At 43.0% G+C, this 16,550-nt stretch overlaps 2 protein-coding genes across 2 annotated transcripts in view; one reads left to right on the forward strand and one right to left on the reverse strand.

The window, feature by feature from the left end:
- LOC124252821 (F-box/WD repeat-containing protein 7-like) overlaps positions 1 to 16,550 on the reverse strand; it is a 77,381-nt gene that overhangs the window by 46,953 nt on the left and 13,878 nt on the right. Inside the window, exons 2-3 of the mRNA XM_046686498.1 lie at positions 10,027 to 11,611; positions 8,974 to 9,039 (exon numbers count right to left, since the gene is read on the reverse strand). Coding sequence (XP_046542454.1) covers positions 8,974 to 9,039; positions 10,027 to 11,601 — 1,641 coding nt within the window. The 5' untranslated portion in view covers positions 11,602 to 11,611. The remainder of the gene's footprint in view (positions 1 to 8,973; positions 9,040 to 10,026; positions 11,612 to 16,550) is intronic.
- On the forward strand, positions 12,263 to 13,105 carry LOC124252826 (uncharacterized protein PF3D7_0210200-like). The gene has a single exon (XM_046686500.1). The coding sequence runs from the start codon at positions 12,263 to 12,265 to the stop codon at positions 13,103 to 13,105; it is 843 nt and encodes a 280-aa protein (XP_046542456.1).

The following is a 16,550-nucleotide window of genomic DNA, read 5'->3' on the forward strand; positions in this document are numbered from 1 at the left end:
ACTAAGTCCAAAATGTTTCCATGGAAAACGGGAAAAATAAAAATGCCAAAAATCGGCAAATACCAAAAGGCACCACTCAAGGTTCTGTTTCATATATCTACCAAGTTTTGTTGAACAATATTGAACAGTTCTTGAGTTATGCTCCGAAAGCGAAGCCCACCCCTCACTTTTGGGACTAAGTCCGAATCGTTTCCATGGAAACCGGGAAAAATAAAAATGCCAAAAATCTGTAAGTAGCAAAAGGCACCACTTTGGGATCTGCCTCACATATCTGCCAAGTTTTTCTGAAAGATATTGAGAAGTTTTCGAGTTGTGCTCCGGAAACGAAGCCCACCCCTCCCTTTTGAGACTAAGTCTGAATCGTTTCCATGGAAACCGGGAAAAATAAAATGCCAAAATCTGCAAATAGCAAAGGCACCACTTTAGGATCTGTTTGATATATCTACCAAGTTTTGTTGAGAAATACTGAACGGTTCTTGAGTTATGCTCTGGAAGCGAAAGCAATCCTTACTTTTGAGACTAAGTCCAAAATGTTTCCATGGAAACCGGGGAAAAATAAAAATGTCAAAAATCTGTAAATAGCAAAAGGCACCACTTTAGGATCTGTTTGATATATCTACCAAGTTTTGTTGAGAAATACTGAACGGTTCTTGAGTTATGCTCTGGAAACGAAGCCCACCCTTCTTTAAGACTAAGTCCAAAATGTTTCCATGGAAACCGAGAAAAATAAAAATGACAATAATCTGTAAATAGCAAAAGGCACCACCTTAGGTTATGTTTGACATATCTACCAATTTTGGTTAAAAAATATCAAACGGTCTTTGAGTTATGCTCCGGAAACAAAATGATTACGGACGGACGGACGGACGAGGCGACGACTATATCCCACCGCATTACATGCCGGTGGGATAAAAATGGACTGCAGAGTATTAAAACAAAATCTGCACATACACTTCCTGCCTTCACAAATGCATAGTTTGATTGAAAATGTTTAGTTAACGATGAAAAAACACACAACAACAATGACTTCATACCGAGATTCCCGTAGAAAAGATACCGTCTTGTTGTTATGTGTTTTCCTTGATATGTCTATGTGGGATAGTTGCTTACTTCTCTTAACGTGTGACATCCTGGGGTCCTGGGCAGGAAGTGACAGTGTTTTGACTGCTTTTCTTTCCATAATTAAGATATTGGGGTTCCCTAATTAACCTTTATTGTCTCATGCTGAATCAGCACAGGATGTTTATGTTAAAGAGAAGTCGATATTGGCGAGTGTCAATGGGCAAATATGACATGATTATGTATATTAAATGAAATCTTTTAAATCACAACCATTTGTAATATGTTTTAAAGGATCAAACAAGGTATGCATTCACAAACACAAATATTCTTATGTGTTTTCATTGCAAACAATACCAGCCCAAATCAGATAGCCAGCGCGTATGCATATGCTTTTATTTACTAATACACATGAAACACAAAGTGGCATTATATCTACCTAAATACCACTTCATAAAGTAAAGTAAAATTGAAGCCCTTTTCTCTCTCCATTCTCAACGATTTTAGGAAAAAAAGTCATCGAAAACAAAATCCTCAATCAAAAGTGTTTAGTCTCTGTTCGGCCCGACTTGGCCCATGCGGTCAAAAACAACCTAAACCTCACACATGTATCATGAAATGTGTTTATATCCATAGATTAGTAGTATATCTACCTACATATCACTTCACAGAGTCTCAAAGCGTAGTATTTGAAGCAAAAACGTTGCTGAAAGTGAAGCCCTATTTTCTATATATTCTCAACAAAGACACAGTATCACAAGCTTTCGGTCCGGCTTGGCCCGGGCACTCAAAAACAACTTAAACCCCACACATGTATCCTGATTTGTGTTTAAATCCATAGATGAGTATTGTATCTACCTAAATATCAATGTGTGGTGTTACAAAATGCCACATGTAAAGATAACTGGTTCGTTAAAGTGAAGCCCTTTTCTCTCTCCATTCACAACATAGCCTCAATCAAAAGTGTTTAGTCTTTGTTCAGCCCGACTTGGCCCATGCTGTCAAGAACAACCTAAACCTCACACATGTATCTTGAAATGTGTTTATACCCATAGATTAGTATTATATCTACCTACATATCACTTCACAGAGTCTCAAAGCATAGTATTTGAAGCAAAAACGTTGCTGAAAGTGAAGCTATCTTTTCTATATATTCTCAACAAAGACACTGTATAACAAGACTCGATAAAGAGGTATTTTGGTAGATATAATACTAATCCATGGATTAAAATACAAATCAGGATAAATGTTTGAGGTTTAAGTTGTTTATGACAGCCCAGGCCAAGTTGGGCCGAACAGAGACTTAACACTTTTGATTGAGGCTATGTTGAAAAATAAGAGTCAAGGAATTCACTTTAACGGGGGCAGTTTTCTTTACATGTTGCATTTGATAATATTACAAAGCGATATTTAGAATTTTCCTTCGCAGAAACGTATCATTGTAAACTGAAATAATGTTTTTAATGGTATATTTTTGACAACATCTCCAACTTTACCTGAGCAAAGACATTCCTTCCCAAACCCAGAATTGAACCCAGGAAATGGTCTCAAAAACGCAACCTGACCTCGAAGATGGTACAGTGTTCTCCATGTTTTTCATGCAACTCATGCTGCTCGTGCTGTTCATAAGGACCAGCCCTATAAAATGCACCCCCAAACCTAATTGAAACATTCACATAACAACGTCAGCAGGATGCCGCGACTCACGACAGCTCAGAGGAACCAGGCGCTAGGAAGACTTGAAGCTGACCACACTGCACAAGACGTTGCCAATCACTTCCAGGTCAACGTTCGGACTATGTAAAGGCGGCAGCAATGTGTCCGGGCCACCAACACCACAAATGATCGCCCCCATACTGGCAGACCAAGGGTTACCACAAGACGATAAGACCGCCATGTTGTGCAACAGCATGTACAGAATCCCTTCATGCAGGCATCCGAAACAGCACGCCAGACAGTGGGAACACATGGAGGACCAATCAGTACTGATACAGTACGCCAATGTCTTAACAGCTGGAACCTCCATTGCCGTAGACCTTATCGTAGACCTATCCTCATCCCTCGTCATTGGCATGAACCTCTACAGTTTGCCCTACAACACCAAAACTGGCGATACAGGCAATGGAGAAGTGTTCTGTTCACAGATTAGAGTCGGAACTGCGTATCAACTGCAGATAGCAGAACAAGAATATGGCAACGACATGGCCAGCGTTACTCAGACCAATGTGTTATGGAAAGAGACTCATGGGGAGGTGCAATCATCATGGTATGGGGTGAATAGGCCTGAACCAGAGAGTGGGTCCTGTGGGGTTCCAGAACCTTGGTCCAGGGAGAGGAGGCGGCATCACAGTGGTGCGCTACATCGACCAAGCTCTCAGACCCCACGTCATACCACATTTCGCACGTCACCAGAACAACATTTTCCAGCATGATACCGCCCGGGCCCATACTGTTAGAGCTACACGCGACTTCCTGCAACAGAACAGTGTCAACATTATGCAGTGGCCAGCCCTTAGTCCTGATTTAAACCCATTTTAACATATTTGAGATGAAATTCAGAGGAGACTGAATAATGTCATACCAAGGCTGAACCGGCCGATCTATTGCACCAGGCTTTTCTCAGAGTGTGGTCCCAGGTGCCAATGGCCTTCATCAATCGATTGGTGCACTCCATGCATAGTTATTGCTGCTCATGGTTGTCACACTAGATACTGAAGTCAATGGACTGAATGGACTGCAAACGTTCACGTAATGTCTTGAAATTGTCGTCTTGAGTTATTCATTGATGTGTCAAAATATTGTACATGAAAATAATTTTGATCCGCTTATTATGTCAATTTCTGTAATGGTTTGATGACAGTGCCTATCTAATTTTTAATTCGTACTGACTTTTATTTTGCTGCTGAGTATATGTTGGACTACTTTTTGTCTTCCGTGTGTTGGACTACTTTTGGGGTTCTGCATGCTGGACTACTTTTTGTCTTCATGTATGTTGGCACTCTCCTACCAAGAGTTCCATGCGGCAAGCCAGCATAGTACCTCTGCCACAGGCCAGAAAAATGTGACGATTTGTCACATCTTGCAATGTCCATTCAATATAATGTACAGATTTCTTTTACTCTTTTATTTTTGACGAGTCTACACATCTAACTAAACATCTTTAATAGAATGGTTTAGTTTCACTGAGAAAATATCCAAAAACATGTAAAACTATTTCGATTTGCGTAGCGATCCTTTGTTTACATAGGTTGTACGGCTCCACGTGCAGTCATCGAAGCTGATGGAGAGCAAACGATGCAGCCAGTTTGATATCTAAATATGTACTGTCATAGACCTTACTGTCGCAGTTGTGGAAGAATATATATGTAACAATGTAAAACATTATGAAGACAGCGCGCTGAAAAGCTTTCGTGAGTCCAGTCTCTTCTTATTATGAATATGCGCGTTTGATTACAAACAAGAGAAAAGTCCGGTCACGTGATATGCAAATTAGCCTGTGGCAGTGATGTTATGTTAAGTCATCGCTGTGCCGGAGTGTGGTATGTTGGACTACTTTTTGTTTTCTGTGTGTTGGACTACTTTTTTTCTTCCATATGTTGGGGGACTACTTTTTGTCTTTCGTATGTTGGATTACTTTTCTGTGTCTTGGACTACTTTTTATCATCCGTATGTTGGACTACTTTTTGTGTTCTGTATGTTGGACTACTTTTCTGTGTGTTGGACTACTTTTTGCTTCCATATGTTGGACTACTTTTTGACTTCTGTATGTTGGACTACCTTTCTGTATGTTGGACTACTTTTTGTTTTCTGTATAATGGACTACTTTTTGTGTTCTGTGTGTTGGACTACTTTTCTGTGTGTTGGACTGCTTTTTGTCTTCCGAAAATGGACTACTTTTTTACTTCGGTACATTGGACTACTTTGTATTAGCAGAACATCATTTGGTGTTCCACTAAATATATCCTGTCATGTGGGGGCTGTGCAGGCAGAATGGGGATGAAAGGGCTTGATAATGGGGGTTGGTCCAGTTCTCTCATTGTGTATACTACTCAAGGTCAGGTATGACACAGGTGTTTTCATCTGATGAGGTGTAGTAAATACATGTGTCTATCAAGGTCAGGTGTGACACAGGTGTTTTCATCAGATGAGGTGCAGTAAATACATGTGTCTATCAAGGTCAGGTATGACACAGGTGATTTCATCTGATGAGGTGCAGTAAATACATGCGTCTATCAAGGTCAGGTATGACACAGGTGTCTTCATAAGAGTGAGTGAGTGAGTTATTATTTAACGTCACATCGGCAATATTTCAGCCATATCGTGACGAGAACACTTGACATTGAAATAGAATATATATACAGTAGAACACGGATATAACGAACTCCAAGGGACCAAGAAATTAAGTTCGCTATATCCGTTGTTCGTTATTCACATTTGACCGCCATCTTGGATTGTAGAGATGTAGACATTCACAGACATTACCTATATCATGTTGATAAATATGAAGTTTATTTTAATAATAAAATTGAAATAATACAACTACAACTTAAACAGATTTATTTTTTAATGAAAATGCAAGCTTACATTTATAATGTCCAGATAAACCACGAAAGAAGCAAAAACTGTAGCAATTTTATTTCCATTTGTGACATGTCATAACATGCCCGTGCCTTTTTCTTTTATATTTTCATTTTTATGTAATCAGGCTTTCCATTCGTTAACATGACACAACAACGGGAAATACCTCCGTTTTCGAAGCTTCGTATGAATAACATGTGAGGCGAATCGTGTGGTGTCTGGTATCGTTCGACAGCTCTGGAACATCAACAATATCACTGTACCCTCGCCGAGAGTATTTTCACAGTTGTAAAAAGCGATTTTATTGGATAAAGATTGGTTTCTAATGACGCTTTTTCGCCACAGTCTGCTATAAGGATCATGATTGGTCAAAATCAGACACGTGACCTAAGGCTGCCAATCATACTACGGCAATGGATACCGTCCTCGTCAACATAAACGGTTGTTGAATGGGTTAAACACGATATGTTTGTTTTGTTAATTAATTAATGACCATCAATCAATGTTGATTCACCGCCAACAAGATTGATGTATACTGTACCGCTAAGTGGCTGAGCTGACACTGAGTGAGTTCGCTAATCACGTTGTTAATTGGGTCTTGGGGGTAGTAAATCAGTTCGCTATAGCCGTTAATTCGCTACTCGCGAGTTCGTTATTCACGTATAATTTTAATGATATTTTAAGGACTGTTGATGGGACTTTTAAATTTGTTCGCTATATCCGTTTGTACGCTATATCCGTGTTCGCTATAACCATGTTCTACTGTAGATAGTATAAAAACCTGCCGACAAAGGACAGTAAAGCAACTAGAGTATCACAGATATATATGTAAAACTAGTAATTGAATCTAAAACATTTTAACTATAGGGGACAACACAATATAAAAATAGGCTATAGATCACCAACAACTGAAGGTAGATCACCATACTAGGGTCCATGGGGACTTACAGTACTTTTGCTACCTGCATGGGCCCTAGCTGGATTTATATCATCCCTTCAGCCGCTGGCGATTGAAGTCAAATTTAGCCAAACTTATAATGACAGAAATGCTACATTTAAAACAGCTGGTGAATTTAAATTCCCGTTGAAAGTTTTGGGACTTACGTAGTCTTCATAAGATGAGGTGCAGTAAATACATGTGTCTATCAAGGTCAGGTATGACACAGGTGTCTTCATCTGATGAGGTGCAGTAAATACATGTGTCTATCAAGGTCAGGTGTGACACACAGGTGTCTATTCATCAGGTGATGATGAGGTGCAGTAAATACATGTGTCTATCAAGGTGTCTATCTGATGAGGGTGTAGTACATGTGTCTATCAAGGTCAGGTGACACAGGTGTCTTCATCAGATGAGGTGCAGTAAATACATGTGTCTATCAAGGTCAGGTGTGACACAGGTGTCTTCATCTGATGAGGTGCAGTAAATACATGTGTCTATCAAGGTCAGGTGTGACACAGGTGTCTTCATAAGATGAGGTGCAGTAAATACATGTGTCTATCAAGGTCAGGTATCACACAGGTGTCTTCATCTGATGAGGTGCAGTAAATACATGTGTCTATCAAGGTCAGGTGTGACACAGGTGTCTTCATCTGATGAGGTGCAGTAAATACATGTGTCTATCAAGGTCAGGTGTGACACAGGTGTCTTCATAAGATGAGGTGCAGTAAATACATGTGTCTATCAAGGTCAGGTGTGACACAGGTGTCTTCATCTGATGAGGTGCAGTAAATACATGTGTCTATCAAGGTCAGGTGTGACACAGGTGTCTTCATAAGATGAGGTGCAGTAAATACATGTGTCTATCAAGGTCAGGTATGACACAGGTGTCTTCATCTGATGAGGTGCAGTAAATACATGTGTCTATCAAGGTCAGGTGTGACACAGGTGTCTTCATCTGATGAGGTGCAGTAAATACATGTGTCTATCAAGGTCAGGTGTGACACAGGTGTCTTCATAAGATGAGGTGCAGTAAATACATGTGTCTATCAAGGTCAGGTGTGACACAGGTGTCTTCATAAGATGAGGTGCAGTAAATACATGTGTCTATCAAGGTCAGGCATCACACAGGTGTCTTCATCTGATGAGGTGCAGTAAATACATGTGTCTATCAAGGTCAGGCATCACACAGGTGTCTTCATCTGATGAGGTGCAGTAAATACATGTGTCTATCAAGGTCAGGTATGACACAGGTGTCTTCATCTGATGAGGTGTAGTAAATACATGTGTCTATCAAGGTCAGGTGTCACACAGGTGTCTTCATCAAATGAGGTGCAGTAAATACATGTGTCTATCAAGGTCAGGCATCACACAGGTGTCTTCATCTGATGAGGTGCAGTAAATACATGTGTCTATCAAGGTCAGGCATCACACAGGTGTCTTCATCTGATGAGGTGCAGTAAATACATGTGTCTATCAAGGTCAGGCATCACACAGGTGTCTTCATCTGATGAGGTGCAGTAAATACATGTGTCTATCAAGGTCAGGCATCACACAGGTGTCTTCATCTGATGAGGTGCAGTAAATACATGTGTCTATCAAGGTCAGGCATGACACAGGTGTCTTCATCTGATGAGGTGCAGTAAATACATGTGTCTATCAAGGTCAGGCATCACACAGGTGTCTTCATCTGATGAGGTGCAGTAAATACATGTGTCTATCAAGGTCAGGTGTGACACAGGTGTTTTCATCTGATGAGGTGCAGTAAATACATACATGTGTCTATCAAGGTCAGGTGTGACACAGGTGTTTTCATCAGATGAGGTGCAGTAAATACATGTGTCTATCAAGGTCAGGCATCACACAGGTGTCTTCATCTGATGAGGTGCAGTAAATACATGTGTCTATCAAGGTCAGGTGTGACACAGGTGTCTTCATCTGATGAGGTGCAGTAAATACATGTGTCTATCAAGGTCAGGTGTGACACAGGTGTCTTCATCTGATGAGGGTGTAGTAAATACATGATGAGGTGTGACACAGGTGTCTTCATCTGATGAGGTGTAGTAAATACATGTGTCTATCAAGGTCAGGTGTGACACAGGTGTCTTCATCTGATGAGGTGCTGTAAATACATGTGTCTATCAAGGTCAGGTATGACACAGGTGTCTTCATCTGATGAGGTGCAGTAAATACATGTGTCTATCAAGGTCAGGTATGACACAGGTGTCTTCATCTGATGAGGTGTAGTAAATACATGTGTCTATCAAGGTCAGGTGTGACACAGGTGTCTTCATCTGATGAGGTGCCACTCAAGACATAACTATTTCCTGCCCTCCTTATGCTCATCATGTTCACAAGTGTTCAGCCATGTCAGGTGACCTGATCAACATTCTACTTACCAACAAACTTTTTAAAACTATATTCTTCTGCTCATCGCTGAAATCTGCAAACCATCTCTTCATGGCCTGAAACAATACAGCAATACAACCATGGTAGTCTCAATACTCGACATCCCTCATACTTTACAATCTGTTGCACAAGTGAAATGGTAAAAAACTAACTGTTCGAAAGTTTGCAGTAAAACAAATGTGTGCTTGAACGGAAGATTTAATATAGTCACCTTAGTTTATTCTGAATAAGTTACATGATTCCTTCATTTCTTGGACAATGATAAATACATAGAGGATGCAGCCTCAACCGAAGGTGTTCCTGCAAGGATTCAAACACATGCCTTGCTCTACAGTAGGTGTTCTGGCAAGGATTCTATCACATGCCCTGCCCTACAGTAGGCGTTCTAGCAAAGATTCTAGCAGTAAACAACATGCTGATGGAGTAAACAACACTACTGATAGAGTAAACAACACTGTGCCTGGAGTAAACAACACTACTGATGGAGTAAACAACACGACTGATGGAGTAAAAAACACTACTGATGGAGTAAACAACACTGTGCCTGGAGTAAACAACACTGTGCCTGGAGTAAACAACACTACTGATGGAGTAAACAACACTACTGATGGAGTAAAAAACACTACTGATGGAGTAAACAACACTACTGATGGAGTAAACAACACTGTGCCTGGAGTAAACAACACTACTGATGGAGTAAACAACACTACTGATGGAGTAAACAACACTACTGATAGAGTAAACAACACTGTGCCTGGAGTAAACAACACTGTGCCTGGAGTAAACAACACTACTGATGGAGTAAACAACACTACTGATGGAGTAAACAACACTACTGATGGAGTAAACAACACGACTGATGGAGTAAACAACACGACTGATGGAGTTAACAACACTACTGATGGAGTTAACAACATGACTGATGGAGTAAACAACACTGCTGCTGAAAAATACAGACGTATTAAACAGACTCCCAATTTCAAACTGTTTCAATTCTGTGATGACAATGAATAATTTTGTTGCATGCAAGTTGTTGCACTTACAGCTAACTTTTCTTTGAACACACAAGGTTTGACTCCTTCCCTGAAGTCCAGGCCATCAGTGCAGTCTATATCATCAGGAACATCCGACTTGGACGCAGTGCCCAGAGACAAACTCCGTTGCAGGTTGCCTATGGCCAGGTGGGACTTCTGGGATCTTGCACTCACCCGGCACGGTGGCTCCGAAGAACGTACTGGAACATCCTCCTCACTTTCACTGGAATAGTCACTACGGCGATATTTGTAGTGGCGTCGCGGTCGTGAGAAATGTCCCCAGCACTGGACACTGGTGGGCTGGTGGGCTTCATTATGCTCTGTGTCCAGGGGGCACAGCAGGAACTGGTGGGCAATGTTTTTGTACTGGTTTTGAGTGTAACTGTCATTCCCATTCACGATGTTAGGATAATACTGAGAGGCCTGGGACATGCTCTCACACAAGTCCAGGTCAGATCTTAGGGGGAAGGAACTACACTTTGGGGGGTAGGAAATTTCAGGAGGCGGATCATTCTCCCCATAGCAGAAGGAGTTGGCAGTCTGGAACAGCATCATCCTCTGTGGTGGAGGCGATCGAGGATCATCGCTGTCAGGGTTTGACTGGTGCATGAACAAATGCTTGTCCTGACTGCATGTCGCTTCATCGCTACTTGGAGAGGTGGACAAGCTCATGTCCTGGAGGCCTTCGCTCAGACTACTGCTAGTGCGACCAATCATGGCTGAAGACCATTCTCTGAGTGGAGAAGGATCAGAAAGATACCTCATGCATGAGACCTTGGGGGTGTTGTCCCCGCCCTCACCACCACCCTGCTCCGTAACATCACAGTCACTGCCGGAGTAGCAGGGGGAGGAGGGGAGGCCTGAATCCTCCAGGTGCAACACGCGGATGCTAGATGAAGGCTCAGCCACAGGTGACTTAAGTTTGTCCCCGTCAACCGATTCATCCGAACGAAGGCTTTTTATGAATGACCTTGTGTAAGAAGCATCTGGACAGGAAAGCTTGACACTGTTGCTCCTAGATAGCTGCTTTCTAGCAACAGGCTGTTTGGTTACATTTCCATTTGAACTGTCAAAGTTCACAATATGAATTCCTATACTTGATTGTTGCCCAGAAATAGGTTCCTCTATTGTAATCCTGTGCTCAAGTCGTTTAGCATTGCCTTCATTCATCAAATCACCACAAAAGATGGATGTCTTGTCCACAATTTCGACTAGTTCCTCAACACAAACATGGTTGTTGTTTCTCTCCGTGACCTCACTTCCTGTCTGGTCCTGGATAGCAGGGCCTTCTACAGGTCTCAAATCACCACCATCCAAGCACAGATTCTTGTTGTGACCCGCATTGTCCAACTCTAGCCGACGTAATCTGTTGATTGGCACATGATTGTTAATTGGTAAGTGATTGTTAATCGGCACGTGATTGTTGATTGGCACGTGATTGTTGACGTTCTGTAGGGCGACCTTGAGGAAGTCAGAGTCTCTTAGCTGTAGTAAGTGGACAGCAGTATCAAGGTCAGGGTCACAGGACACCAGGTGTCGGCACGGAGCATGGGGTGTCTCCCTCTCAGCCCTGCTGCCTTCCATCAATCCAACACTGAAATAGGTTAAAACAAGTGTGAAGCTGGTTTCAGAAATCATCAATCATAGAACTCACATTAGTTGCATCAAGTAAGCACATCCTGGGTAATAGTTAAATGAAATTAAATCGAGAAATCAAAATGTCCTGGTTTGGGACAAAATGAAAACAGTGCCATGCCTGATGTAGCAAAACCTTAATTGTGAACTGGGTTTTACACATGTAAATACTAAGCATTTAATGTGGCTTGCCACCATCAGGCACAAATAGCAACACACTTACAGCATTACAATCCTGAATATTTGAAACCCACACATGACAACACACACCAGACACATGACAACACACACCAGACACATGACAACACACACCAGACACAGAACAGCACACACCAGACACAGGACAACACACGAGACACAGAACAGCACACACCAGACACAGGACAACACACACCAGACACAGAACAGCACACTCCAAACACAGGACAGCACACACCAGAGGCAGGACACCAGACACAGGACAACACACACCAGACACAAGACAGCACACACCAGACACAGGACAACACACACCAGACACACACCAGACACAGGACAACACACACCAGACACAGGACAACACACACCAGATACAGGACAACACACACACAGGACAGCACACACCAGACACATGACCACACACCACACAAAGGACAGCACACACCAGGCACAGGACAGCACACACCAGACACAGGACAGCACATTCCAAACACAGGACAGCACACACCAGACACAGGACAACACACACCAGACACAGGACAGCACACACCAGACACAGGGCAGCACACAGCAGACACAGGACAACACACAGCAGACACAGGACAACACACACCAGACACAGGACAGCACACACCAGACACAGGACAGCACACACCAGACACAGGACAACACACACCAGACACAGGACAACACACACCGGACACAGGACAACACACACCAGACACAGAACAGCACACACCAGACACAGGACAGTACACACCAGACACAGGACAGCACACACCAGACACAGGACAGCACACACCAGACACAGGACAACACACACCAGACACTGGACAGCACACAGCAGACACAGGACAGCACACAGCAGACACAGAACAGCACACACCAGACACAGGACAACACACACCAGACACAGGACAACACACACCGGACACAGGACAGCACACAGCAGACACAGAACAGCACACACCAGACACAGGACAACACACACCAGACACAGGACAACACACACCAGACACAGGACAACACACACCAGACACAGGACAACACACACCGGACACAGGACAGCACACACCAGACACAGGACAACACACACCAGACACAGAACAGCACACACCAGACACAGGACAGCACACACCAGACACAGGACAACACACACCAGACACAGGACAGCACACACCAGACACAGGACAGCACACACCAGACACAGGACAGCACACACCAGACACAGGACAGCACACTCCAGACACATTAGCTGTAGTAGACAGGGCAAACTCAAGTAGACAGCAGAGCAATTTTTTTTAACTCTCTATAAAACAAAGATACAGACAATGTATTTCAATCAGTTACATTCCAAATGTAAAACGGTAATTTGGATTAGGCACGACTTCTTATCTCAGTTCAAGCTGTATCTTGTTGGTGGAGCAGTCATCAAATATACATAGCAAAGCCAAGTTTAACTGATGTTATTTCATTTTCTTTGATTGGGTGAACCACATGTGGGATGCATAATGATAGAACCAGATGTGAGATGCAGTATGATAGAACCAGATGTGAGATGCAGCATGATAGAATCAGATGTGAGATGCATGATAGAACCAGATGTGAGGTGCAGCATGATAGAACCAGATGTGAGATGCAGCATGATAGAACCAGATGTGAGATGCAGCATGGTAGAACCAGATGTGGAGGAGCATGATAGAACAGATGTGAGATGCAGCATGATAGAACCAGATGTGAGAATCAGCATGATAGAACCAGATGTGGGATACAGCATGATAGAACCAGATGTGGGATGCAGCATGATAGAACCACATGTGAGATGCAGCATGATAGAACCAGATGTGGGATGCAGCATGATAGAACCACATGTGGGATGCAGCATGATAGAACCAGGTGTGGGATGCAGCATGATAGAACCAGATGTGGGATGCAGTATGATAGACTGACTGACTGACTGATGCAGCATGATAGAGCCAGATGTGGGATGCAGTGTGATATAACCAGATGTGGGATGCAGTATGATAGACTGACTGACTGACTGATGCAGTATGATAGAGCCAGATGTGAGGTGCAGCATGATAGAACCAGATGTGAGATGCAGTATGATAGAACCAGATGTGAGATGCAGCATGGTAGAACCAGATGTGGAGGAGCATGATAGAACAGATGTGAGATGCAGCATGATAGAACCAGATGTGGGATGCAGCATGATAGAACCACATGTGAGATGAAGCATGATAGAACCAGATGTGGGATGCAGCATGATAGAACCACATGTGGGATGCAGCATGATAGAACCAGATGTGAGATGCAGCATGATAGAACCAGGTGTGGGATGCAGCATGATAGAACCAGATGTGGGATGCAGTATGATTGACGGACTGACTGACTGATGCAGCATGATAGAGCCAGATGTGGGATGCAGTGTGATATAACCAGATGTGGGATGCAGTATGATAGACTGACTGACTGACTGATGCAGTATGATAGAGCCAGATGTGGGATGCAGTGTGATATAACCAGATGTGGGATGCAGTATGATAGACTGACTGACTGACTAATGCAGCATGATAGAAACAGATGTGGGATGCAGCATGATAGAACCAGATGTGGGATGCAGGATGACAGAACCAGATGTGGTATTTTGGATGATAGAACCAGATGTGAGATGCAGCATGATAGAACCAGATGTGGGATGCAGCATGGTAGAACCAGATGTGGGATGCAGCATGACAGAACCAGATGTGGTATTTTGTATGATAGAACCAGATGTGAGATGCAGCATGATAGAACCAGATGTGGGATGCAGCATGATAGAACCAGATGTCGGATGCAGCATGACAGAACCAGATGTGGTATTTTGTATGATAGAACCAGATGTGGGATGCAGCATGATAGAACCAGATGTGGGATGCAGCATGATAGAACCAGATGTGGGATGCAGCATGATAGAACCAGATGTGGGATGCAACATGATAGAAACAGATGTGGGATGCAACATGATAGAACCAGATGTGGGATACAGTATGATAGAACCAGATGTGATGCAGTATGATAGAACCAGATGTGGGATGCAGTATGATAGAACCAGATGTGAGATGAAGTATGATAGAGTCAGATGTGGGATGCAACATGATAGAACCAGATGTGAGATGCAGTATGATAGAGCCAGATGTGGGATGCAGTATGATAGAGCCAGATGTGGGATGCAACATGATAGAACCAGATGTGGGATACAGTATGATAGAACCAGATGTGAGATGCAGTATGATAGAACCAGATGTGGGATGCAGTATGATAGAACCAGATGTGAGATGCAGTATGATAGAACCAGATGTGAGATGCAGTATGATAGAGCCAGATGTGGGATGCAGTGTGATAGAACCAGATGTGGGATGCAGTATGATAGAACCAGATGTAAGATGCAGTATGATAGAACCAGATGTGGGATGCAACATGATAGAACCAGATGTGGGATGCAACATGATAGAACCAGATGTGGGATACAGTATGATAGAACCAGATGTGAGATGCAGTATGATAGAACCAGATGTGGGATGCAACATGATAGAACCAGATGTGGGATGCAGTATGATAGAACCACATGGATAGAACCAGATGTGAGATGCAGTATGATAGAGCCAGATGTGGGATGCAGTATGATAGAGCCAGATGTGGGATGCAACATGATAGAACCAGATGTGGGATACAGTATGATAGAACCAGATGTGAGATGCAGTATGATAGAACCAGATGTGAGATGCAGTATGATAGAGCTAGATGTGAGGTGCAGTATGATAGAACCAGATGTGAGATGCAGTATGAAAGAACCAGATGTGGGATGCAGCATGATAGAACCACATGTGGGATGCAGCATGATAGAACCAGATGTGAGATGCAGCATGATAGAACCAGGTGTGGGATGCAGCATGATAGAACCAGATGTGGGATGCAGTATGATTGATGGACTGACTGACTGATGCAGCATGATAGAGCCAGATGTGGGATGCAGTGTGATATAACCAGATGTGGGATGCAGTATGATAGACTGACTGACTGACTGATGCAGTATGATAGAGCCAGATGTGGGATGCAGTGTGATATAACCAGATGTGGGATGCAGTATGATAGACTGACTGACTGACTAATGCAGCATGATAGAAACAGATGTGGGATGCAGCATGATAGAACCAGATGTGGGATGCAGCATGACAGAACCAGATGTGGGATACAGTATGATAGAACCAGATGTGAGATGCAGCATGATAGAACCAGATGTGGGATGCAGCATGGTAGAACCAGATGTGGGATGCAGCATGACAGAACCAGATGTGGTATTTTGTATGATAGAACCAGATGTGAGATGCAGCATGATAGAACCAGATGTGGGATGCAGCATGATAGAACCAGATGTGGGATGCAGCATGACAGAACCAGATGTGGTATTTTGTATGATAGAACCAGATGTGGGATGCAGCATGATAGAACCAGATGTGGGATGCAGCATGATAGAAGCAGATGTGGGATGCAGTATGATAGAGCCGGATGTGGGATGCAGTATGATAGAGCCAGATGTGGGATGCAGCATGATAGAACCAGATGTGAGATGCAGTATGATAGAGCCAGATGTGGGATGCAGTATGATAGAGCCAGATGTGGGATGCAACATGATAGAACCAGATGTGGGATACAGTATG

The sequence above is a fragment of the Haliotis rubra genome, unplaced genomic scaffold, assembly GCF_003918875.1.
Source record: "Haliotis rubra isolate DU_JTF1 unplaced genomic scaffold, ASM391887v1 Scf526, whole genome shotgun sequence".
Taxonomy (NCBI): Eukaryota; Metazoa; Mollusca; class Gastropoda; order Lepetellida; family Haliotidae; genus Haliotis; species Haliotis rubra.

Excerpts from the sequence above, each read along its gene's own strand:
- LOC124252826 (XM_046686500.1), top strand. The coding sequence starts at position 12,263 with ATGACCACACACCACACAAAGGACAGCACACACCAGGCACAGGACAGC.